This window comes from Trichoplax adhaerens, genomic scaffold (genome assembly GCF_000150275.1).
Source record: "Trichoplax adhaerens TRIADscaffold_21 genomic scaffold, whole genome shotgun sequence".
NCBI classification, from domain to species: domain Eukaryota; kingdom Metazoa; phylum Placozoa; class Uniplacotomia; order Trichoplacea; family Trichoplacidae; genus Trichoplax; species Trichoplax adhaerens.
Window position 1 is genome coordinate 388,513 of NW_002060962.1, and position 27,286 is coordinate 415,798.

General features: G+C 34.5%; 5 protein-coding genes across 5 annotated transcripts; all 5 read right to left on the minus strand.

Annotated features, from left to right (window-relative positions):
* Window positions 1–1,890: 1,890 nt before the first annotated feature.
* Window positions 1,891–5,756, minus strand: TRIADDRAFT_61106 (uncharacterized protein; the record flags this gene model as incomplete). The annotated part of the gene is made up of 3 exons (XM_002117096.1): window positions 1,891–1,988; window positions 2,935–2,993; window positions 4,303–5,756. The coding sequence occupies 3 exons, from the start codon at window positions 5,754–5,756 to the stop codon at window positions 1,891–1,893; spliced, it is 1,611 nt and encodes a 536-aa protein (XP_002117132.1).
* A 2,938-nt stretch (window positions 5,757–8,694) lies between these two features.
* Window positions 8,695–10,561, minus strand: TRIADDRAFT_1836 (uncharacterized protein; the record flags this gene model as incomplete). The annotated part of the gene is made up of 2 exons (XM_002117097.1): window positions 8,695–8,869; window positions 9,138–10,561. Coding segments are annotated over 2 exons (1,599 nt in total), but the record flags the coding sequence as incomplete, so codon positions are not given.
* A 3,909-nt stretch (window positions 10,562–14,470) lies between these two features.
* Window positions 14,471–15,940, minus strand: TRIADDRAFT_32031 (uncharacterized protein; the record flags this gene model as incomplete). Its single annotated transcript, XM_002117098.1, has 1 exon — window positions 14,471–15,940. One exon carries the CDS (start codon window positions 15,938–15,940, stop codon window positions 14,471–14,473), a length of 1,470 nt encoding a protein of 489 aa, XP_002117134.1.
* A 3,919-nt stretch (window positions 15,941–19,859) lies between these two features.
* On the minus strand, window positions 19,860–21,302 carry TRIADDRAFT_32071 (uncharacterized protein; the record flags this gene model as incomplete). The annotated part of the gene is made up of 1 exon (XM_002117099.1): window positions 19,860–21,302. The coding sequence occupies one exon, from the start codon at window positions 21,300–21,302 to the stop codon at window positions 19,860–19,862; it is 1,443 nt and encodes a 480-aa protein (XP_002117135.1).
* Window positions 21,303–23,254: 1,952 nt separating this feature from the next.
* Window positions 23,255–25,304, minus strand: TRIADDRAFT_32073 (uncharacterized protein; the record flags this gene model as incomplete). The annotated part of the gene is made up of 2 exons (XM_002117100.1): window positions 23,255–23,579; window positions 23,845–25,304. The coding sequence occupies 2 exons, from the start codon at window positions 25,302–25,304 to the stop codon at window positions 23,255–23,257; spliced, it is 1,785 nt and encodes a 594-aa protein (XP_002117136.1).
* Between the last annotated feature and the right edge of the window lie 1,982 nt (window positions 25,305–27,286).

Consider the following 27,286-nt stretch of genomic DNA (forward strand, 5'->3'; position numbering starts at 1 on the left):
GTAATAGTTAGTTCATTACCGAATGGATTGTGTTCTAATTTAATAAGTATTGAGAATAAACCTTGAATAAAATGTGATGTAAAAGTTGAGGATGGAAAGCAAGACGTCGATTTCGTTGCCAAAGGCTTTTGCTTTACCAGACACCTTCGCCAATTGAAGATAGGAAAAGGTGTCGAGGATAGCTACTAATACCGAGTTTCCAGTAGTCTCGATAGAAGCGTGATTGTCACTTTCTGCCTAGTAGCTATAGCTGGTATCATAGGGACAGCAGAATGAAAGATGACCATTATACTGTACACTGTAAACTACAATACATACTACTGTACTCTACAACTGGTTGATAGCTGTCGACAGTTGTTTCGCTCAAGCGTAGTGTAGCCGTTACAGTACTGTATACTGTACACGACTATAGTGTAGCCATTATAAGGGCTATACAGTACGATGACTTCACTGAACAACTACACTATGACGATTATACTGTATGCGGTGTGTACAACTACGTTGAAAGCTTTTGACAATTATTCAGCTCAGTCATAGTGCAGCCATTACAAGGGCTTCACCATGACTATAGTGAACAACTATAATTTAGGTCTTTGAATTTAATGCTAAAATTTCACCAATGCAGATTACTACAACTTTAAGTCATTGGCACTTGATATTTTTAAACATTTTACTGCATTATTGAGTTACTTTATTTCTTTTAAGCCCTTGTAATCATAACGGCTACACCATGGCTGAACTGAACAACTAGAATTAGGTCTATGAATTGGAAGGCATTGACTTTGAATGGAGCTAAAATTTCACAAATACAGATTACTACAACTTTGAGTCATTGGCTCTTTTAAGCCCTTATAAGGGCTTAAATATGACTGAACTGATCAACTAGAATTAGGTCTATGAATTGGAAGGCATTGACTTTGAATGGAGCTAAAATTTCACAAATACAGATTACTACAACTTTGAGTCATTGGCTCTTTTAAGCCCTTATAAGGGCTTAAATATGACTGAACTGATCAACTAGAATTAGGTCTATGAATTGGAAGGCATTGACTTTGAATGGAGCTAAAATTTCACAAATACAGATTACTACAACTTTGAGTCATTGGCTCTTTTAAGCCCTTATAATGATAAGGGCTTAAATATATGAAATAATGATGATAAGGGCTTAAATATGACTGAACTGATCAACTAGAATTAGGTCTATGAATTGGAAGGCATTGACTTTGAATGGAGCTAAAATTTCACAAATACAGATTACTACAACTTTGAGTCATTGGCTCTTTTAAGCCCTTATAAGGGCTTAAATATGACTGAACTAATCAACTAGAATTAGGTCTATGAATTGGAAGGCATTGACTTTGAATGGAGCTAAAATTTCACAAATACAGATTACTACAACTTTGAGTCATTGGCTCTTTTAAGCCCTTATAAGGGCTTAAATATGACTGAACTAATCAACTAGAATTAGGTCTATGAATTGGAAGGCATTGACTTTGAATGGAGCTAAAATTTCACAAATACAGATTACTACAACTTTGAGTCATTGGCTCTTTTAAGCCCTTATAAGGGCTTAAATATGACTGAACTAATCAACTAGAATTAGGTCTATGAATTGGAAGGCATTGACTTTGAATGGAGCTAAAATTTCACAAATACAGATTACTACAACTTTGAGTCATTGGCTCTTTTAAGCCCTTATAAGGGCTTAAATATGACTGAACTAATCAACTAGAATTAGGTCTATGAATTGGAAGGCATTGACTTTGAATGGAGCTAAAATTTCACAAATACAGATTACTACAACTTTAAGTCGTTGGCACTTGATACTTTTAAACATTTTTACTGCATTATTGAGTTATTTTATTTCTTTGAGATTTCTAATACAAACCATCAGTCACTGATAGGTGTGCGATCGGTTCTACCAGTATACAAGTCACGCTGAAATACTGTTGTGGCAGGAAATAACGAAATACTGGTGGTAAACAATCCTACACAGGAAAACATCGATAATCATGATTATTTTATATGAAACTCTGTGTCTATTTTCTACGCGACCACTAGCTCTTTCCTGTTGTCAGTCAAAAATTCCATAGCCTACATATAGAGATAGATACACTTTTTCTTATACGTATAATAAATAGAAATGTGGTGGATCTTGAGGTTGACTAGTGATGCTTTTCATAAAATGCAGCTCGCGCTTTGCTACTAGTTGATTAACTTTAATGAAGGTTATACTGTACAGTACATACATTAGCAGAGTCATGGAATGATCGTGTGAAGCAATGCCGAAGAGATCTTAAGACTTTCCTTTTTATAAGATTCTAGCTGTAATAGTAAAGGATCGATTTGTAACTCAGTAGCGGCATACTATACAGATATTGAAGTTGACTCAATTCCTAGACACGACACAGACAAGCATTTGGATAACATACCATGTTGATAATTTGTAATCTATGATTATAATTATTAGAACTTAGCACTTCTCTATCATAATTATAATTATCAGACATGACATTACGCTACGGTTCGGACTTAGTGCTCTAGTGTAACGCTACACATATTTTAATGATTGTTCGCGACAAGAAAAGCACATCACCATGGCTAGACAAGGCATAATTTTATTCCAGCAATTCGTTCCATATCAGTGACGACAGTGCCAGTCTGTCCATTTAATTTAAAAGATAGCATTTCTTCTGAAATTAATCAACAAGACCAGATAGAAAACGCCTATACATTTATTCTGTCACTTATAACGAATCCTTATTTAAGTTTATGCCTTATCATAAGTAAGTAAGATAATGCAGAGATTTTATTGAGATACTGCATGACCGGCATACGAATATGAAGATACGTTAAAAGATAGCCTCATACTACTGCACAATGTACATGCATTCTCTCGCTTATATCAAATCGCTATGGAAGCCTATGCCTTACCGTAAGTAGGTAATGCGCGATACGCATTCGAATACAAAGATGTGAAATACGTTAAAAGCCTAGCATAGTACACGTGAATACAAACGAAAATTGTGAAATGCCAACATTATCTTTAGGTATTGAGCTATGGAGGACTAGTTGTCATATATCTGAATCTTAGCCTTGACTAATGTTAGTACACGAAAATACACAACACTAGTTATTCAATTAGCAATGCAATTCATACAGTTTACTACCGAAATAACGCTTGACAAGGATACGGTATCGTATCTGTTGCAAATCTTATTTCTAGGTAGTATTCCAATTCATTGCAAGTGTACACATTGTTCTGGCAAATTACCATAATAACTAACTAAAATCCTGCAATCTTACTTACTTAGGACTACATTAACATTAAAAATACTCGCATATACTATAAGTTAAGTTATAAACTTAAATTACTGTCCTCAGTCTTTTCCCTAGATAGAGTTACAGAGTTGGCTAAAATTGAAATATCTATAATATATCGATTAATTTTTATGGCTACCACCACCCCGACAATACGTAAAACACAAAATAAAGATAAGGAGAAGCAGAGCAGCACTAACACCAATCATAACAAATGCTACAACTCTAAAGGTAGATTCTTGATTTACAGTTCCATTTGTAGTGAACATCATCGTTGGCTGAAATGTAACTGAAGTGGTGATGTCGAAAGGGGGTCCAAATTGAGGTGTCATATATTGATTGAAAAAGGCGATCTTATTACGTTTATAATTCGTAACAGCTTTCATTGATTGAAGACTAATATTTAAGCAATTGGGATTGCTAGAATTATACTGAGGCCAAGTCACTTTCGATGTGGAAGGATCTCTGACAATAGAGTAATTGTAAGAATATGTTATAGAAACAGTTTATTGTACATCTTTTAAATTCAGTACTCTACACGTAATTTATTCGACAGATTCTAAGTAGGCTATATTGTAAGAGGGCAGTATTATAAGGAAAGAGGGAAGCAGTAATTCTGTATTATGGTGTAAATAAAATGCTAGCAACATATCCTTTTTTCAAATATTCTATTTATGTATACAAGATAGTGGTGGACTACCTTTGGAGACTGCCTTTTATTAAACTGACCGTTGTAGATTTAGGCTGTATCTACGGCATGATCTTGTTTTGGTAGTGTATTTTATTTTGTCGCTGACATTTACTATTATTACTTTAAACCTTAAATTATAATTTACTTTTATTTATTTTATGTCTACCTTATTGTATACTCTTTTAACGCATAAATACAGCTTGATCTTGTTGCATACTGTAGCATTATTCGCATCTAGTCATAATTAGAGTGGGAGTGTTGAAAGTTTCAGACCATTAAAGAAAACTTACCCTGTATGAATAAAATTTCCCCACATCTTCATGGAATCTCTACTTAGTTGCGCTTCAGCAGTAGTAAAATTAGTTAGATAATAAGCAGGTTTTTGGACTGGGTAGCCGTAAAAATATGGTACATCCATACTATGAGTTACACCCATATAAGCTGGCAAATATATATCTTGCTGTGTATGATAAGTCCAAACATAATTATATGTTGGGGCATGTTTAGAATATTTTTGGGCCATGAAATCAGAAGTTGAAAGAAATAGAGCATCATTGGATAGTTCGCCTAACTTCATTCTATTAACGGTTGGCGAGTCGATATTAGTATAATCAGTATATCTATTAATAACGGAAGCTCTAGCCGATGGAGGATATTCCCTAAACCAATTACTGACATAACCCAAGAATACTTGTCTAGTGACTAATGGAGGAATAAAAGAGTAACCGTCTTGTAAAGTTGTTCCGATCAAAAGTCGGCCTTTAAAAAAGCGACCATCCTGGAGTAATTTCCTAGGATTTTCATTAAGAAATCGACCATCGATGACAAGACCAAAATTTGCAGGATTTTCTCTTAACAACGCAAATTGAATTTGTAACAGTATTGTAGAATTGTACTTATTGATGCATTGATAAATTGCACGGAGGTTGGAAGTATTACATTGACCTACTTGGCCAATTCTTAGAAAAGTAGCTCGTGCTTCTGCAACGGATCTACCGTCAAGGATAGTTCCGCTTTCCATGATTGCGTAGCGATATAATCCACTACTACTAGGCGCTACTAGATGTATTCCAACAGCGAATGAACCAGCAGAGAAACCAGCTAAAGTTACAGCATCCTTCTTACCGCCAAATTGCTCGATATTATTTTGTACCCATGCCATTGCTAGTTGCTGATCTAAAAAGCCAAGGTTGGCTTGGATAGAACGGCTATTTGCATTGGCTTCTCCTGAAGTCGTGAAACCGAATATACCCAATCTGTAATTCATGGTAACTACAACAATATCTTCCGTTACTGCTAATGTTTGCGGCTGCCAATTAGCACCACTTCCACCTATGTAGCCACCACCATGAATCCAAACCATGACGGATTTATTGCCAGCTATACTTGGCGCAGTAGTAAAGACATTCAAGTATAAGCAGTTTTCATTAATGATACTTTCTGGAGCTGTAAGTGGCGATCTGAAAACTGGAACAAATTGAATACATGAACTGCTATACTTTGTGGCATTTAATACACCGGGCCATGAGGAATTTAACGGCCGAGATGGCTTAAAACGATTCACGCCGATGGGAGGTTCAGCAAAAGGAATTCCCAAATATTTATGTAAAGTCGTTTGACCAACCAGTTCCGTTGTGCCCCTAACAAGTCCTTTATCGGTGTTAACGATTATTTGACCGATTGAATTCGATGTTAAAATTCCCAAAATAATAAAAATGGAGGCATGAAAACAGTAGTAAGCCATTTTCCTTTTTACTGAGTTAATTACTGGTATAGGGAATAAAACAAGTACTTAAAATTGTAATAAAATTAACAACTTCTTGTCTTAATTAGCTAATAGTTCATCAATAAACAGCCAAAAACAACCTGTTGAAAATTCACTACCACACACCGTAGACGTTTCTTTTATCTTTTTGTTTGTGGTAACTAAAGCTTTGGAAGTTCTATGTATTGACTACTGAATAGCACTTATTATAATTACCATATCTTTTCCAGGCGGTCTACCAATGAGATGTAACGCTGATGTAGTTGCTTTTGTGATACCTTCCTTTCATGGGATATCTAAATTATTCTTACTCTAAGAATAGTTATAGGACATACTATTATATACTTTCCGTTATGATCATCACAGTAAATTACCATCAGCATAAATTCAGTAAACTGGCTGATTAATTAGCAAACTTCACGTGACACCATCATTTTATTGCTTGTAGAAAAATTTTAAGCTATGATATGAATATTCCAAGAGCACAGTATACTATGACACTTATATTATTAATTTTACAATTACTATATATATAGAGATAGTAGTCTTGATTCGAGTCGAGTTGAGAAGACGAGGATTATGTCGGTATTAGGATCGCCAACCTTAATAACATAAGGCTTAGGTTAGGTTATATTATCGAATAGATTTGTGACAGGAATTGGCCTTTGATATACTGTAAAGCTGATAAAGATAATTTCGGGACAATACAGGGTGTGGAAAGGCAGGATATAACAAAATAAGTTTCAGCAAATACAAGCAAGCAACGTACTTATAACCAATCATTAATTTGTTAATTGTTGCTATCTGAAATCGAATTTTTTTGATTATCATATATAATGACTCCGTTATACAGTTTAGAACGTAGAACTTCGTTAAACAAATGAATAACGAGCTCAAATGCTCAATATATACTATACTACGACATGTGTATATTGAATTTTAAATGCTTATTGTCGAGCAAAAATAGAGTTATATAATTTAAAGTTTTTAATACAAAAATTAATTTGATTTATTCGAAGTAGAAATAGCCATATCACGTTATTCGGACTTTCCTACAGTAAAGTACAGGTTACTACTCTTGTTTAATAGCTTATATATACGATAGAATTATATGCGTATCTAGTATTCATTCTTACATCTATGATTTTTTGAGATTATGATTCTACTTATAGACTGATTTAATTTTATAGTTATTTTAATGAGGCTAAAAGTCAGTAAGAACTACAGAAGTTTTTTTCCTAATATCGTATGACTAGATCAGTAAACTACTCTACTAGAGAAACAGCATCAATTTAATTTTCAGGAGTATTTAATACAGGTTGCTGGGAGGTAGATAAAAGCGAGGTATTATTATATTTCGGGAGGATTTTTTAAAGAAACATAAGCTGCCGGAAGTAATTGCCCTACTATCAAAACAATTAACAGCCAATAGTTATATAATTACTAGCATTTTAATGGATGCTAAAATGAATTTATATCATTTTAGTGACTCATATTTCGTTAAGTACCGCCCTTGTATTCTTTTTACAACAGCTATTAGCAATAAAGATTATCTCATATCTTTCACTCTGATGTATAGTATTAATATCCTACTTCCAAACCGATATGAAAGCAACATTAATCTTAGTAGGTTGAGATTGAAATCAATTTACTAATCCTTGCTGGCCTATTTCACAATTTTAATTGCGCTGTTATACCTGCTGTACGCCTTTAAAACTATATTTTATTACTAATGTACAGCGATACTATTCTTTTGTTAATGATTCAAGTAATTAATAGTTTCTTTCCACTCATCTTAGCGATAACGCCATGATATAACATATACTAGCAGTTAAAAAATTTCCTATCGCTGAAACACTATAATCATTTATCATATCAATAATAAAGCATAGTAAGATACCCTAATTTAGAACAATTTATTTGTTCCAGATCTTAGGTTACTAATCCGCTTAATATGCAACAAAGCTGGTAAGAAGTTGCATAAATGAGATTAAGCGCATGTTTCCACCAAAAGTGAAATATTTAATTGAACTGCTACTAATCAAGATTACTTATAAATCAAAAAAGTATTTTCTAATATCAACTAATTTAATAGCCCCAGGACGAACTATACTTTCTTAGTAACTTAGCTTAATTAATATAAGATATTTATTAATTAATAGGTATTCAATATCCGTACAAATTGATCCACAAATTCATTTTACTGTTATAAAGTATACTGTATGATTGTAAAACTTTCTTATTATTAAAAGTCAACTTTTATAAAGCATGATATGGGTATACCGAGAAATTAGGTAAATAACCATACCAAAACATGCATGCAAGATTTTAATGTCATTTATTAGGTCATCTGCGACTAAATCGCATTTTTAAGTGTAGGAAACCTTTACGCAATCTTTCAAGCTAACCACTTTTATTAATGCTACACGATAAATTATAAATTATCTAGAAGTGAAATCTTTACACACAACGTCATGTAGTCTTAATCTTTTCAGTGATTGTAACTTATTTGAGATTGGACCAGAGCTTTAGAACAATCTTATGAAAACTTTAAAAGCAGTTTTTTAATTTCTGCATCATCTTATTATACTTATTAACAGACAATTATGTTAAAAACCCTACAATACCACGCTAAAGCTAATACTCAGCATTTTCCCATTTAACGGTATAATGAATAGTGCATTATGACAATAGTAAAATAGTATCTTAACGAGGTCGATTATATAATTATGAATTCAACTTTAAATTTCTACGCAGCATATTGCTCTTTGCCTTTGTTTAATTTGCAAAGTAGGATAATTACAATAAGCAATAATAATCCAGTAACACCTGCTAAAACATACGTTGAAATCATATAGGTTGATTCCAATGAATTCGATACTGTAGAAGCCATTGTTGATTTGGAAGTTGGAAGTGGAGGTGTATTTGTATTTGTGAGTGTAGCAAGTTGGGGAAGATATTGATTCCAAAAGGCGAATGGCTTACTATAGTAATTCTTTGCAATTGCCAATTTAGGTGCAATCCACATGTAGTCTTTGCTGGTTTCTCTATATCTTGGCCAAGCTGGTGAAGAGCTTAAATCTGACGGATTTCTAAATTATCGTAGTAAAGGGAGTTAACTATTTCGTGGTTGACCTTGTATCATTATATATATCATTATACATTGTATAACAGTCTAGCTAGCTCTAGATATTAATTAATAAACAAAATTTAATTCATGCTTAATAATTTTGTCTGCCTTAGTTATTACCAAGTTGTAATGTAAGACTTATAAATTATTAATTGTCGCAATTCTTAATCTAGTTTACAACCGTATGCGGGTATTTACACATATATAGCAATTGCTGAAAGACTACTTACCCTTGACGAATAAAGTTACCCCAGTATGCCATAACCTGTCGGCATACTTGTCGATCGGTATCATCAAATTTGTCTGGAAAATTTGCAGGTGGATCTAATGGATAGCCAAAAACATATGGGATCTCTATAGTATGCACTGCTTTAGCAAATGAAGGCATCGCGGTTCCTGCAGTGCGATGAGCAAATATGTAGGTATAGGTTGGTACATATCGAGAAAGCGCATCTGCATAATTTTCGTTAGGTACACTAAAGCGATAATCATTGAGCATATCGCCATACTGATCCCTATTAATGCTTGGTGAGCTAACATTGGCCCAGTTAGTATACTGATATTGGATAGAAAGTTTTACACGTTGATTTGCTGCTGGAAAATTACCATTGACATAATTTTTAAACTGATTTTGTGAAAGTCCTTGAGATATATTTGGCATAAGTAATAAGAAAAAATAGCCATCATTCAACATCGTGCCTATCATGATGTCGGCTTTATTAAACTTTCCTGAAATTATAGCTTTGTAAGATGATTCTGGTAGTATATCGCCATCAACAATGGGTGAATATGGATTAGTTCCAAGGAATCTCAATTGAAGTTGTACCAATTGCTGGGCTGGTAGGGTTCTTAGACAATTTACAGTCTCTGTTGTGATGTTTTTGTAACATCTAGCTACCGTGCTATACTGTACAAAGAAATTTTTAGCATCAGATAGTGTGAACTCGGTCGTCAATTTAGCTTTCTGATAAGATGGGAAATCTCCAAAAATACCACTTTGTATGATAGCGCGGCTAAATAATCCTTTGCTAGATGGCATAACCAGGTGATTGGAAACAGCAACCGCTCCAGCTGAGTTACCTGCTATTGTAATTTGATCTTTATTACCTCCGAAATTTTCGATATTCTCTCTAACCCATTTCAAGGCCAAATTTTGATCTTGTAAAGCTAGATTTGCTGGAATAGTCCTTTGATTGGCATCCTTTTCACCTGACGTCATGAAACCAAAGATTCCAAGTCGATAATTTATTGTAACAACAACGATATTTTCGTTAGCAGATAAGATTTGTCCTTGCCACCATGCGCCAGTTCCATAAAGGAATCCACCACCATGTATCCATACGAGTACTGACATATTCCCGGCTTTGCTAGGGTTAGGCGTAAAAATATTAAGGTAAAGGCAATCTTCACTGACTTGTATTTTATGCGAATTTTGACTTAAAGGGCCTACGAGATTCGGTTGAGAACAATCTTTTTGATATTCAGTAGCATTTAGAACACTAGACCATTGCTCTTTGGGTACTGGCGGCTTAAATCGTAGCTGACCTACGGGAGGCTGAGCGTAAGGAATGCCGAGATAGGCAAACTGATCAGTACCATTAGTATTTACTATCTTACCACTAACTGAACCAGCTGTAGTAGAAACGATTAGTTGAGCTTTAGAATAAGGTAATAATGCAATAGTTAATATTACAATACAGCTTGCGGTAAATCTTTCCAAAGTCATAGTATTGCTTTAGATTAATCTTCCTTAATAAGTTCGGTATTCTTCTTAATAGTGAAAGAAGTTGAAAGAAACGTTGAAAAGGATTTAGCTTAAATGTACAGAATTAAAGGTTTTCCACCAACGATACGAGTACAACCTAAACTTCTTGAGGTGTTACAGCGCTAGCGTTTATATATATAATCTGGATCGAATAAAGCTGTCCTAAAGAGCTCTAGTAAAAAATATTTTAAATAACTTAATTTCATAAAATTATGAAAAGGTCACCCATCCTATGTAAATAAGAATATTAGTATTATTTAGGTGTGACTTACATGACCAGTAACCGTACGGTCTATTGAAGGGACTACTGCACTAAAAAAGAAAAAGAGGGACCTTATAAGCATGCAGCTAAGTTGGTTTTGCTCAGTATGATATACGATTTTATTGGTATCGTATAATAGAATGACCGGGAAAATGGTAGGCCTCCACATTATTTTGCATATCACCTCCCTTTTTCTTTTCTACGACGAGAACAATAATTACTGTCTTATTTCCATGACATAAGGTGTTATTAATATATCACCATGGTATCCATGTATTATATTTACCGTTAGTAATTGAACACTTGTTTGATGTTAACAATTACAATTTATACCGGTTCAAACTTTAAGAAAGTTATGTGCATTATAGTTGTTGACAATGGCATCTTTTGAAGAGATTTGCATGCTTAATAATACCCTAATATGGCTAAAAACCTGATTACAGTACTGTAATGAATCTTATTTTCTCCGCATTTAGTCTGAATGGACCATGAATGGACGGACCATCTTTATTATTGATCCAGCGAAAGCTCTTAAAATCGGTGTAAATCAGAGTCCTGCAAAGCTACAATTACGCTTGACTGTCTTAAGTAATCGAAGTGAACACTGCGCATTACTATTACTGTACTACAGTATCCTTAAATGGAGTAAAAACGCAACCTGAACCCGATCAAATTGTAAGCCGAAAATGAGTGCAATCGCTATGCTAACTCTGTATTGCCACAGAAATTCTTAACCGGAATCCCGTCCTCGAGTCGGGTTTCGGGGTTAACTTTTAAAGGACACTGCTTGAGCCTTTCCATATTGGTGAATGATTAATGTAATAAATCTCATGTTATCCATATATGGTCAAAGGAACAATTTGCATCATTAACTGATTGATAAATACAGTACACTTGATTATCTTGAGGCATCGTCAATTGTCATAGAAGTAACAGAAAAAATAAAAATAAAAATTTGGTGTACGGTCAGTAAACACTAAGTAATAATAATCTATACGGCGAAGCGTGCTGAGCAAAAGCTGGATTCGACAGTACCCGTTTTACAACGGGTATTACCAAACTAGTATATTATAAATCTTCTTATTGTGCAGCCGCTTATCGATTTTGCAATTAGCACGGTTGCAATCCTTGATCCAGACCAAGAAAATTGACTATTAAATGACTTCAACTCGAACAAATGCATATTACAAGCAAAAATAAAATATGATTGCTCTATAGCTTGTTTTCTGTATCCTATTATATCGTCAAATTTCGAAAATAAATTAGCATCACACAAACCTACGAGTATATTATGATACACTAAATTCTTACACGTTTAAACTAATCTAGACGTCGTTCTTCTCAGTCTCTCTGTTCACGTAAAGAAATTAATTATCACTGGGGTTAGAACTACTTTCTTCTCATAATTATCAATGAATAAGCATAGAGGTCAGTCATTAAATAAATAAATTATAATTATTACCACACATCACATGTCAATGCTGTACGCAGGGCATAATAGCTAGCAGTCGATGTTTAATAGTGTAGCATTAGCTACAGGTGTTGGATAGCTAACAGGTCAAAATGGTGATCAATATTTTCCCAACCAATTGCTCTAATAATTAATCGTCTAAAAGTAGATTGAGTTCTGCTTTAAAGCTATACAAGATATATAATTTCAACCTGATTGATCAGGGTAATTATTTGTCCATACATCTGCATGATGAAATCAAATTCTTACGGTAAAGTGGTAGAAAGGTTATACATATTTATTTTAATTTTGCAAATACAATCGAGATTTAAATCGTTCGTTTGAAATTTTCAACGATTAATTAAACTGTAGTAATTAGTCTTAGAATTCATCTGAGGTAAGATAAGGGTGGTTAGTGCCAGCGTTGATTGCAACAGTTATAGAATAAGTTACACAGCATATAGTAGCAATGTAGAAATGTGCTAAAGCTTGATTTTAGGCTTTTCTTGCATATGTCCATTAGTTCAGGTTATATATCTACTATACAAGATCTCATTTAAATCTTTTTTACTATACAACATGTTTTAGTATCTATTAACTACCGTCTAACTGTCCAAGCTAATCATCACCTAGATAGACGAAAATATATCGAAATGTAGAAAAGAAATGGTCTACTTAAGACCAAAAACATCTCACGTTTGGATGTGAATATCTCACTTGAGTATAATACGTAACTGAATATTTTAGTCTCCAAATTCTGATTCAACGTAGCCTGCAATGGAATACGCGTAGGCGCACAATTGCACAGCAAATTGAAATTTGGAGACCCTACGCGTGCTTTATCTTCCTGCGGCAAAACAAGAATTAAAAGATATCTGCAATAAAATAAATCTTTACAAGTATGCAATATGTTCGCAATGAACTTTTATTTTATACTTATTACTATTTAAAATTTTAGTTTGGATACTATAATGTTGTTGACCATCGGGCTTATGAACTCTAGTAGGTGCCTTCGTGGATGGAAGCTTTGGTTAAGGATCCGTTATAGATGTTTAGGTACGGACGATCAAATAACAATATGGGAGGGGAATAGAAGTACTTTGTTAAGAAGGGAAAGAGTAATAACAGATTCCTATGAACTTCGCACGTCTCGGGTTATAACTTATAATCATCTGCGAGAGCTAGCAACAATTGAGACTTAATAGAAAGATAGGAAGTGAAGTAAAGTATGCAGCGCAAAGTAACAAATCCGGAAGCTGGATTCTACTAGGATAAAGAATAGCCATGTAATAGTATACCGTAATATATGCTCTACAGTGTACAGCTAAAGAAGTAGCGAGAATAAATATTTTATTTAATACTACGAAGAGGGCTTAAGTAAGGCAAGTAACCTGCAAGTATACTTTCAGCAGTACAAATCTCAAAATGATACGATATTGTTATAATTATATTAATTAACAATTAACTTCAAATTCCGTATACTTGCTGATGAAGTTAGACCAACACTTCTTTACCTCGTCGACAGCGCATAGCAAGTAAGATAACCACAATGATAAATAAAGCTGCACTCACTCCAATCAAGGCGTAAGTAGCAACCTTGAAAGTCGAACTCTGTGTAACAGAGCCAGAGGGAGTAGTTACGGATTGAGTCGGAGGTTGAGTGCTAGCGGTAGGATTATTAGCTAACGTAAATTTTACATTTAACAAATTATTAAAGAAAGCAATTTGATTACGCTTGTAATTGGTTACAGGATTATAGCCTTTGGCTGTAATAGTCAAGTAGTAAGTATTGGTATTTGTGTATTCTGGCCAAGAAATCCTTGTAGTGGATGGATCCCTTAAGATTTAAGTAAAACAGTCGAAGTAACTCTTAGTTAGATATCTCAAGGTTCTAATACTGATGTAACTCTACTTGGACGATTTAATTTCTATTCATCGAGTTTTAAATAATCTGAACTGTATACTAGTATAGTTATATTTTATGTACAGCATCACTGAAGTCGATCAACTACTGAGTTTTTCTTTTAAACACTACAAGATATTAATCATTCTAGCTGTAAGGTAGCAGGATTACATTGTCTAGTTCTTACCCAGTGCGTATAAAACTTCCCCACATAGCCATCATATCTTTACTCAAATCAATTTCTGCTGAAGTAAAATTTGATAAAAAGCCGGAAGGTTTATTAACTGGATAGCCAAAGACGTAGGGTAATTCTGCACCATGACTCACACCAGTGTTAGGCATTAAATAAGCTGATTGATTTGTTCGATGAGAGAAAACATAGGTATAGGTAGGAGAATAAATAGAATGATATCCAGCAACGAAATCCGCTGGTGCAACGAAGAGTGAATCGGTAGATAATTCTCTTAGCATATGCAAATTACTTGTTAGAGAGTTGATGTCATTATAGTTTGTATATCTGCTAATAATAACATCTTGACCTAAATCATTATATATTCTATTAAACCAGTATTTTATAAAGCCTAAATAAGCTGGCCTAGTTACTTGAGGAGGTACGTTTACGTAGCCATCTTGAGCTGCAATTCCCATTAGTAGGTTGCCTTTCTTAAATCGACCTGCTGCCCAAGCTTTTCTAGGATTCTCTACAATTAATTTACCGTCTACCGTAACACTAAAGAATCCGAAATCTTGAAGCAACATTGAAGAGGATGCTTTTAAAATTATTGCCACACTTAAACTACGTACACACTGAGTCACAGTAGCAACAGTAGTGCCATTACATCCTGCTTGTTTACCAAACTTCAGGAAAGCTTGACGAGCTTCTGCCATGGATTTGTAGGTATGACTATCGAATACGGCTCCACTATGCATAATAGCATAACGAAATAATCCGTAACTGCTAGGTGCTAATACGTGAATACCTACAGAGTACGCACCAGCTGAGAATCCAGCAATAGTAACTGCTTCTTTATTACCACCAAAGTTTTCAATATTATCTTGTACCCACTTTAAAGCCATTTGTTGATCGAGTATTCCTAAGTTAGGTTGAATAGCATTATTACCGGGATTATCTTCACCAGAAGTTAGGAAACCAAACGCACCCAATCTGTAGTTCATGGAAACGACAACGATACCTTCTTTAGCTGCTAGTGTTTGCATCTTCCAACCAGCTCCAGTACCAACAATAAAACCGCCACCATGAATCCATACTAGAACGGACATGTTAGCAACAGCGACTGGTTTTGTAGTAAAAACGTTAATATATAAGCAATCTTCATTGATTTGATGTTCTGGTGTATTAGGTTGTGTTCCACCAACAGGTGTAAATTGAGGGCAAGAATTTTTATATTGGCTTCCGTTTAAAACGCCAGACCAGGCCGATGTTAACGCTTTCGGTGGCATAAAGCGTAGTGAACCGATTGGAGGTTGAACGTAAGGAATGCCCAAATAAGAATGCACTGTTGTTCCATCAATAATATCTGACTTTCCACTGATGAGGCCATTATCTGTTCTAACAGTGATTTGGCCGGAATTATTAGGCACGAATAATGTTAAAACTAATGCTAAAAGAATCCATGAAAGATGTACTGCCATCCTCGTTCTATCTCAAGCTTTATCTACTAAGAATCATCTGCGACTATTTTAGATATTTATTTGAGGAATAAAATTGATGTCAGTTTATTTATTTTATTTGATTGAAATTTGTTGTTGATGCCAACGCCTAATTTGGATGTCTCTATTATAGTCTCATCTCGACTCTTTCGAAAACCACACAAGTATTCATGTTATCGTTGATGCCAGTATGGCTTATGCTACTATACTGTACTGTACTGAAAAGGAAGCAGTGGCTAAGATAGAGGAGTTTCTTGATCCTTTAGGTCCTTATAGGAAATGAGACTATCTCTCTAGTATTCTCATGAGAAATAGTATGCTAAAAGGATAAGGCAATTAGGGCATTGATAGTATTACGTGTAAGAATAGGAAAGGAAATGTATTTATGGCCCGAACCGCGAACCCAGACAGTGATATTAACAAGTCGGGATTAGCGGTCAGCAAACTAGTAGAGAAGCTCGAGTGGAATATATAGTACTAATATTCATTTTTAGGTGATAAAGTTGTTTTTAAACGTTCTTTCAAGTCCCTTTCACTGTAAGTCAGAATGAGCTAGTACATTTGATTACTTCTATGCTGGTGATTGGGTAAAAAGGTGGTATGACAAGAGTACAAGGTCAGCTAACTAGTAGAGAAGCTCGAGAGTAACATATAGTACTACTATTCTTTTTAAATAATAAAGTTGCTTTTAAACGTTCTTTCAAGTCCCTTTCACTGTAAATCAGAATAAGCTAGTACGCTTAATCACTGTATTTATTACAGTCCTGTTCATACTATTTTTGTTTATATTTTACTTCATTTGCTTCTATGCAAGGGTAGTAACTTTCAGTACGGTCGGTGCCAGGTATGGGTCAAGAAGTCCTGCTGACTAGAGGTAAAGGAAAAAGAGTTCCGTTGATCGATGATGTCATCGACGCCACTTGAACATGACGTAATTCCCTCTGCATTTTGCAAATCACCAGCGGGCTGCGGTGAACCCGCGTGCTATTCTGGTATACTCTACAGTACTGTATAACGCAATATCGGTGAGAATATCCCGGGGCATAGACCACTAGAAGTATACCTGGACTGGAACTCTCCTCGGGTGGATGGACTTTTCATACTACAGGCCGCCGAAAATGTCGAAAAATAGTTACTGAGTATGGATCTTCCCGCGTCTGTTTTCTAAATCACTCGTATCAATTGGAAATAACATTCATGATCTAAATTGACTGCTTCCAAGCAGAGCTTCTCAGATATTTCAATAAAAGTATTAATGAAATTGATTGCTATCTATAGAACCATTTTTATCATACAGTTAACTATACATACAGTATACTGTCCATACAGTTAACTGAAAGATTACTTCAAAAATCTGCTTATATGCTAGATATCGGTAAAGTATCAATAAATTGATATCTTACCTATACAAGCATTTTAATACATACAGTTAACTGAAAGATTACTCCAAAAATCTGCTCATATGCTAGATATCGGTAAAGTATCAATAAATTGATATAAGTTGATACTTTACCTATCCATTTTTATACATACAGTTAACTGAAAGATTATTCAAAAAATCTGCTCATACAGCATGCTAGGGGTCGGTATAAAATACAGTACAGTATTTGCTTGTTAGTTTTAGTTACATTTTCTCCCTTTTAAAGCGTCTAAAACGAAATAAAAGACGCGGTATACCAGATCACAGGTTCTATCTTCAGAGACCATGACAGACTTTATAATGCAATTTACAACAGTATTTTCGTATTGAGTAAAGTGTTACTCCCAGCCAGGCAACAATATTCCGCGAGCATCAGTAAAGACATTTAGTAGTAATAAAAATATTATTAAAACAGGTCATCCATGAGACGTTTTTGATACTACCATATGCTATTGAAGTAAGCAAAACGATTCCTCTTTATGAGTAGCAAATATACAAATTATCTAGTGTATCACCAGTGAGAGTACTCCGTGTAGTGTATTCGGCAATGAGCCAGCCGAGGATCCAAGAGGTTGAAGTACGCAATGAAGAACTCAGTGCGAGAGAAATAGTCTTACTTATTTTAAGGAGTACTCGCGAGCATAAGAGTAGTGCAAAAACTGTTTGATTAATTAGATATAACTACGGGATACCTTTAGCTTACTGTATACAGTAAGAAGTATGTGGTAGCGTTACAACACAGAGCGATTACCTTGGTAATAGTCTTACTTATTTTAAGGAGTACTCGCGATCATAAGAGCAGTGCAAAAACTGATGGATTAATTATATATAACCACGGGGTAATTTTAGCTTACTTAGTAACAAGTATGTGGTAACGGTCAATACAGAGCGATTACCATGGTGTTCGTCTATTCAAACACAACACTAGGGTTATTTTCAAGGGAAGACAGTGGTACTATCGCTCGTTATCCTTCGTGTACTTAGTTATTGGCGTACATTACATTACTTGTATTTTTTTTATACTTTACTGTACAACATTATAAGTACTGTTGGTTATTGACAAGATAACCAAAAATAGAAGGTATTTTTATAGTGTGAACTATTGCATCTTTAGATAAGATGATCGGCTTGTGCCACTAGTACGATGAGCAAATATATAGTTACATGTCGGCACATGTCAATAGAGAGGAGGTCACGATTACGGTTTAATATTGATATTGAAAAAATTTATTTATTTTGTAAACCTTATAGAAGGTATCAAAAATAATTTTCTAACGCTAAAATAAGGAAAAAGACAAGTTCCTTCATGCATATTTAACTATGCAATATATATTGTCTTTTTGTAAACGGTTAAAAAAGGTATCATTAATATATTTCTAACGCTACAAAAAGGAAAAAAGGCAAATTCCCTTTAGGACATTTAACTATACAACTCTTAAAATAGCATTATCTTTGCAAATGTTTAAAAAAAGGTATCAAAAATAAATTTCTAACACTACAAAAAGGAAAAAGACAAGTTTCTTCAGTGACGTTTAATTATGTAGCTCTTAAAATTAAAATAGCACCATCTCTTATTAAACATTCGATCTTGCTCCGAATGAGTGATTTGGTATTTAGGATAGTCTATGTACCCGCTAAGGTTGATCTATGTGTTGATAGTTAGCACAGACGTGTATGCATCGTATAATGGTTCTATGTCGTTACTGACTAAGAATGCGATCCATGGAGTAAAACTTAACAAAATGATTTTTCTGGCTATAATTGTTAGTCCTATAATGATAATAAAATCGCAACTATGACTACAGTATTATTATATGTTTATTCGGTGCATTTTTCTACTTATCTGTGAAATCAGCTGAGCAAGAAATTCACCCTCTAGACCAATACTTCTTTACTACGCCGACAACGCATTGCAAGTAAGATAACCACAATGATAAATAAACCTGCACTCACTCCAATCAAGGCGTAAGTAGCAACCTTGAAAGTCGAACTCTGTATAACAGAGCCGGAGGGAGTAGTTACGGATTGAGTCGGAGATTGAGTTGGAGATTGAGTGCTAGCGGTAGGATTATTAACTAACGTAAATTTTTGTTTAACAAATTATTAAAGAAAGCAATTTGATTACGCTTGTAATTGGTTACAGGATTATAGCCTTTGGCTGTAATAGTCAAGTAGTAAGTACTGGTACTTGTGTATTCTGGCCAAGAAATCCTTGTAGTGGATGGATCCCTTAAGATTTAAGTAAAACAGTCGAAGTAACTATTAGTTATATAACATATAAGTTGTAAAATTGATATAACTGCATTTTGGACGATTTAATTTCTATTCATCGAGTTTTAAATAATCTGAATTGTATACTAATGTACTGCAGTAATTTCTTTACAGTATAACTGAAGTCGATCAACTACTGAGTTTTTCTTTTAAACACTACAAGATATTAATCATTCTAGTTATAAGATGGAAAATTACATGATCCAGTACTTACCCAGTGCGTATAAAATTTCCCCACATAGCCATCATATCTTTACTCAAATCAATTTCTGCAGAACTAAAATTTGATAAAAAGCCGAAAGGCTTATTGACTGGATAGCCAAAGATGTAGGGTAGTTCTACGCCATGAGTCGCACCATTCTTAGGTTTAAAATAGGCTGATTGATTTGTTCGATGAGAGAAAACATAGGTATAAGTAGGTGAATAAGCAGAATGATGTCCGGCAACGAAATCAGCGGGTGCAAGGAAGAGTGAATCAGTAGTTAATTCCGCTAACATGAGCCAATTACTTGTTAGAGAATTGATGTTTTCTTTGTAATTTGTGTATCGGTTGATAGTAACATCTTGTCCTAAATCATTATATACTCCAGTAAGCGAGGCTTTTATAAGGCCTACAAACACTGGTCTATTTACATAAGAAGGTATGAGTGAGTAGCCATCTTGAGCTGAAGTTCCTATTAGTAGATTGGCTTTCTTAAATCGACCTGCTGCCCAAGCTTTTCTAGGATTCTCTGCAATTAATTTACCGTCTACGGTAATACCAAAAAATCCGCCATTCGTTAACAATAATGAAGCGGATGCTTTTAAAATTGCTGCCACACTTAAACTACGTACACACTGAGTCACAGCAGCAATAGTAGTGCCATTACATCCTGCTTGTTTGCCAAACTTCAGGAAAGCTTGACGAGCTTCTGCCATGGAATTATAGATAAAGCCATCGAGCATGGCTCCACTTTGCATAATAGTATAACGATATAGATCGTAGCTACTAGGCATTATTGAGTGAATTCCTACGGAGAATGAACCAGCTGAGAACCCAGCAACAGTAACCGCTTCTTTATTACCGCCAAAGTTTTCAATATTGTCTTGTACCCACCTTAAAGCCATTTGTTGGTCGAGTATTCCTAAATTAGGTTGAATAGCATCATTACCGGGATTATCTTCACCAGATGTCAGGAAACCCAAGGCACCCAATCTGTAGTTCATGGAGACAATAACGATACCTTCTTTAGCTGCTAGTGTTTGCATCTTCCAAAAAGATCCACTACCACTAATGAAACCGCCTCCATGAATCCATACCAGAACGGACATATTAGCAGTAACGACTGGTCTTGTAGTGAAAACGTTAACATGTAAGCAATCTTCATTCAAATTAACACTTAGGCGTTGAGGGCAAGAACTTTTATATCGGCTTGCGTTTAAAACGCCAGACCAAGCGGATGTTAAAGCTTTCGGTGGCATAAAGCGTAATGGGCCGATTGGAGGTTGAACGTAAGGAATGCCCAAATAGGAATGAACTGTTGTTCCATCAATTATCTCTGAGTTTCCTCTAATGAGACCTTTATCTGTTCTAACAATGATTTGGCCGGAACTATTAGGCACAAATAATATTAAAACTAGTGCTGAAAGAATCCATGAAAGGTGTACTGCCATCCTCGTTTTTATTTGAAATGTCGAACAATCGTTTCCAACTATTCTAAATGCTTATATAAGGGTAAGGGAGGACCTGGTGTTAATTTACTCGATCAACAATGAAAAATACACTTAGTTAGTGAGCACTTTGGAGCAATAAGCCTAGGAAAGTAGCGGTACTAATGGCATACCATAAATAGGGCTACTAAAAATGACTATCAGAAATACCTCCAGTACACAGCCAACAGTCAGTTTAATTAACTAACAACAAACGACAAGCAAGGGATTGCAAAGTTGGTTTTGTGCAGTATGGTATACCGCTTCATTAGTACCGTATAGTAGAATGAACAAGAAAATGACAAGCCTCCACTTTAATTAAGGCAGAAAGTAAGTTTCCCGTTCCTCCCTTAAATTTCTAATAGCCACTGCTATAGTAATGATGATGACGTAAAGACTATTTAGCTCTACAATATATGATGTCAGGTGATCAAGAACAACAATTTCTAATAATGGAGGAACAGCAAGTCATCCTGACCTCGGTAGAAACTTAGTTTGACCTCTATTATGCCTCCATATTGGAAGGACTGGCTATATACCATGAGCGAGGTATAAAAGGATGTTGCGATATAGATCGAAAATAGAAACGGCATAATGTCATCTACTGTATATTATGACAAAAGTAAACAAATTATGCAATCGAATTGGGTGATAGTATAGAACATTCCTATGATAGCTCTACCATACCTCTACATTGGATGGACTGACTGCATGTCACGAAGAGCTATAAGAAAAAAAAGCGTTGGGATTTACATTAAAAATCAAAAGGGGTGCAAAGCAATCAATATTATGACAACATAAACAAATTTATGTAATTGAATTCAATGATATTATAGAATATTTCTATGATAGCAATTTGGCACGGAAGTGTATTCCATTAAATTGATGAAAATTTAGGAGACGAGATAGTGAACTCGATGAGCTGTTTACGACCAGTTTTGCGATCACATGGTCACAATGCAATTCTATTCACACCTACCATTCAAGGAAATCTGATGATGTCATTTTAGGATATAAATCAATTCATGGCTTTTCTTTTTACTTTACTCCATCTCTATCGCATGGAACATCTATGGACTGCCTGTCAGGAATGATACACTACCATAGTTAATTACATCTACAGGTTATTATGCTAATAACGTTGCTGCTGCATGTTTACAAAGTCAGCAAGATGGTACGTTTCTTTGCGTTGCGCTCAATGGATTTTGAATTAACATGAAATAGTTTGACTTAGTTATAGATCATCGTGGATACCGACAATTGGCTATTTTAAGCTTGGTAAAATCTTGATATCGATTATAACAGGCCTCATTCGTGCAATGGACAACAAAATTTTTATTAACGGAAGTTTTATTTCTAGGCCTTAATGTTCAGCAAGCATCAGTTACTAGAACAAAGAAGCAATATAATATGAACACAGATCATAGAATGAGGTTTTACTGATGTTGCAATGTTATCATTGCCAACGCACAAGAAGAAGAGCCAAGTTCTAGTTGTATCTAATTAAATTAAAAATCATTTCTTCACACCCAATAATAATACAGTTACTAGAATAAAGAAGGAATATAATATGAACACAGATCATAGAATGAGGTTTTACTGATGTTGCAATGTTATCATTACCAACGCACAAGAAGAAGAGCCAAGTTCTAGTTGTATCTAATTAAATTAAAAATCATTTCTTCACACCCAATAATAATACGTATGTTACGTATTATTGATAGGCTCAAATTTTCATCTCCAGTAAACAATGTCAAAGTAAAGGTAGATTGTCAACCCACTTTTAATATATTAATTTACTCTTAGCACTTTTGACAGAAGCTACTTTATCATCTGTAATACTGTATTAGCACTAATAATTGTCAATAGTTAAAAGATTCCACTTCAAATTAAACTTCTAACTTGCACTAATAAACTTATACTAGTTTAGCTCTATGCATTTTGCAAAACAAAACGGCAACTATTATTAATAATACTCCAGATATTCCAGCCAGAACAAATGTGGCAATCATGTATGTAGATTCCGAGGAATGGGATTCTTGCAGAGTAGTGATATTAGTTGGAGTCATTGTAGAATGAGTAGCTTGAATAGAAAGTTGAGGAAGGTACTGATTCCAAAAGGCTGCTTGTGTTGCAAAAAAATTATTTTTAACTTGGAAATTAGGAGCAATCCATAAGTACTTTTTTGTGTCTTGTGTATACTCCGGCCATGTGATGGGAGAACTTAAATCTGTTGGATTTCTATGGAAAAGAATAATAAACCAGAGAAATAAGTTAAACATTAATAAGAATAGAGTGTTAAAACTGACTTTCGCCAATTTATATTCCTTGTTGGCCATACTAGCAAACTGAACATTTCCCATATATAAATGCTTAATATATTTGCAGCTAATACACATTCTGTAAATGACAAAATTACGCTATAAATAACTATAATTTATCTATTACTGATATTGCCTTTGTTAGTGATAGTATAATTACAGTAGTTTAAACTATCTTTACTTACCCATTCCGGACAAAATTACCCCAATACGACATCATATGTCTGCTTAATTCTTGTTCTTCGGCGTTAAATGTTGTCGGAAATCCGGCTGGATTATCGACAGGATAACCGAAAACATAAGGTACTTCCATAGTATGAGTTATCTTTAGATAAGCTGGTCGGTACGTCCCACTAGTACGATGAGCAAATATATAGTTAAAAGTCGGTACATATCGAGAAAATTGATCTGCATAATACTCGTTAGGTATAGCAAAGACGAAATCGTTAAATAATTCTCCATATTGATCTCGATTCGATATCGGCGAATTAAAATTAGACCAATTTGTATACTGATATTGTATCGATAATTTTACACGTTGACTTGCAAACGGAAAGGCGTTGTTAGTAATAGCTATGAAACCTTGACGTGGTATTCCTTGTGCAATACTTCCGGGATTAGGTAAACCAAGAAGACCGAAATAGCCATCATTTAATGTAGTACCCATCATAATACTAACTTTATGAAATCTTCCCGCTGGTATAGCTGTATGTAAGGCTTCTCGTATAGTACTGGCATCAGCAACGGGAAAGCTAAGAGCAATATTATTTGATCGTTGAACAATTTGGAGACTTATTAACTGCTGTACAGTTAATGCTTGTAGACATTTGACGATTAGTGATGTTGTATTTCTTGTACAGTTAGCTGACGAAACAAATCGTTGATAAGATGTCTTGGCTACAGCAAGTGAAATTGGAAACGCGATACGTGATTGAATGAATGGTAGTGTAGCTCCGTAAGGTGCACTTTGAGATATTACACCTCTAAATAATCCCTTACTAGAAGGCATAACTACGTGGTATATAGCAGATCCGCCGCCTGCTGAATTTCCAGCTAACGTAATAAAATCTGGGTTACCTCCAAAATTTTCAATATTATCTTTAACCCATTGTAATGCTAAACTTTGATCTTTTAAACCATTATTAGCTAGTATAGCTCTTTTAGCAATGTCTTCTTCGCCGGATGTCATAAAACCTAGAATACCTATTCGATAGTTAATAGTAACTACGACGATACCTTCATTGGCAGCTAAGATTTGACCAGACCATCGCGCCCCTGAACCGCTATCGTATCCACCGCCATGGATATACACCAATACAGACATATTGCCAGCACTAGAAGGATTGGAAGTAAATATATTTAGGTATAAACAGTCTTCGCTAGTTTTACTGGCTAGTGAGTTGGGTTCAATATAAAAGTTTATCGGAAGTCTTTGCGGACAACTGTATTGATATTGAGTAGTATTTAAGACGCCATTCCAAGATTTGACTGGTACAGGCGGTTTAAATCGTAATTCATTAATAGGTGGTTGAGCGTATGGAATACCGCGATAGGTGAATTGAGTTCGACCGTTCGTTATAATCGTTTTCCCACTAACTAAACCGTTTTTCGTAGGAATAATAAGTTGTGCATTCGAAAATGGCATTACAATTGCCAACACTATAATAAAGCATGCTAAGATTTGAAATATATGATGTTTTAGAGCCATGACGAAAGCGTCGTTACTCGGACGATTTGATTACGCTTGTGTAGTTCAATTTGACTGAACTCTAGCTAGAATCCTTCTACTTATAATATTAATTAATTTAATTCGATTTATTACGACAGGTAGTACCTTATATCAATAATTTGTGAACTTTGCTACTTCAACAAATAGTAGTTGTTATAGTGGGTGTGGTCAGCAATATGGTTTCCCTTTAAACAATAAGCATTTAAATCGCGCAGCCGCTATCGCAGTTGTTCTTGGACTTATTGTTGCCGTATGGAAACAATAGAGTTTATACCAGAAGCATTTAAGTCAAGAATTATATACTAGTACGCAGAATCGCCTAGATGGGGCGTTGTCAATCGATTGTAGTTACTTCCTGTTATATGAGTACAGTATATTCGAGAATAGCGTTTATGATAATGATTGACAAGCTAAATTATTTTCCTGATCGCTAAAATTGATATATACAGATTCATAGTAGCCAATAAATACAGTAAACGATACTGTATCTGTGTCTGTAAAGTTAACGAATATAAGGAACACTATAATTTCGAGTGTTAGCTACAAATAGGATATTACGAGTATGACCTAAAATCTTGAAATGCCGTACATTAAAATTGATACATACGACATTTGCAATCGTAATAATCAAGACATATAACAAGAAATATCTTAAGCGCATAAAAATTATGAAACACAAGCAGCCGTATGAATTCTAAACAGAAGCTAAAACCTGAGATATGAAGGCCTATCAGTAACTCTTAAAATATGTAGACCGAGATACCAGTAATATCAGCTGCAATTAAGATACAGCATAATATTATAAAACAAATAGCACTGTTTAAAAATATTCCAGTGCTTATTGATACCTTGAGATTAATAATGAAGGACAATATGGTAGTGAATGTAGCAAGTTAACGACAAGTTACTACATATCTCAGTTAGCCATTTGCAAATTTAAATATCAAAACAGATCCCCTTTCTAGCATTATCACTGCTAGTCGAGTACCCGTTCAAATGAACGGGAACGTATACTGCACAACACGTTATACCGAACAAAATTCAGAGCTAGGTTATTAGACCATGTATGAATCCTTCTTAGTGCGAGATAGCTAGCTTACAAATAAACCTGAGTCGAGGGCGGGATGCGGGTTAAGAATTCTTATAATGATACAGTGTTTGTATATCAATTACACTCATTCCGGGTTAGAAAATCAACAATTTGATCAAGTTTTATCCGGTTCGCGTTGCATTTTCACTCCATTTAAGGACTCTACTGTTAATAAAGGTATCCAATTTTTGTTCTTTATTCTAAGTTATTAGAAGGAACTTAAACATCATACGATTCTTTGTATCAGCCTAATACACGAAAAACTTCGCTATCGATTTACTACCCTCATACTAAAATGTATTAGTAAGAGAAAAGCCCATAAAATGATATACGATCGTATATTTAGCGTTTATTGGATGGACAAAATGAGATACGTAACAGGAGTAACATTTCTTTTCATAATTTAAAAAAACAGAATGTTCGTATATGTTGTATCGATAACCTATAGCACGTTTAATCTGAATCTTTCGTGTTATTGCAAGAATAAATTAACGGTAGACTATGAATTTTAGTTCAAGATTAGTCTTTGCAAACTCAACATTGAATACTTAAGCATAGTTATAGTAATTTAATTTCAGTCTAACCAGATGCAGTATAAAATTCGCAATACCTGAGTATAATATGTACTTTGTCCTTGATTCATGTAAAAGTTTACTTATAACATATCGCATACAATTAAACTGAGATAAGTTAATAAGTTGTATCGATAACACCTTTAATTGTTATCTCGTAGTAATTAATTGTACGTATACGCGATGAATTAAAATTTAGGTCAAGCTTCTCAGTATAAATATTGTTTAAGTCCATT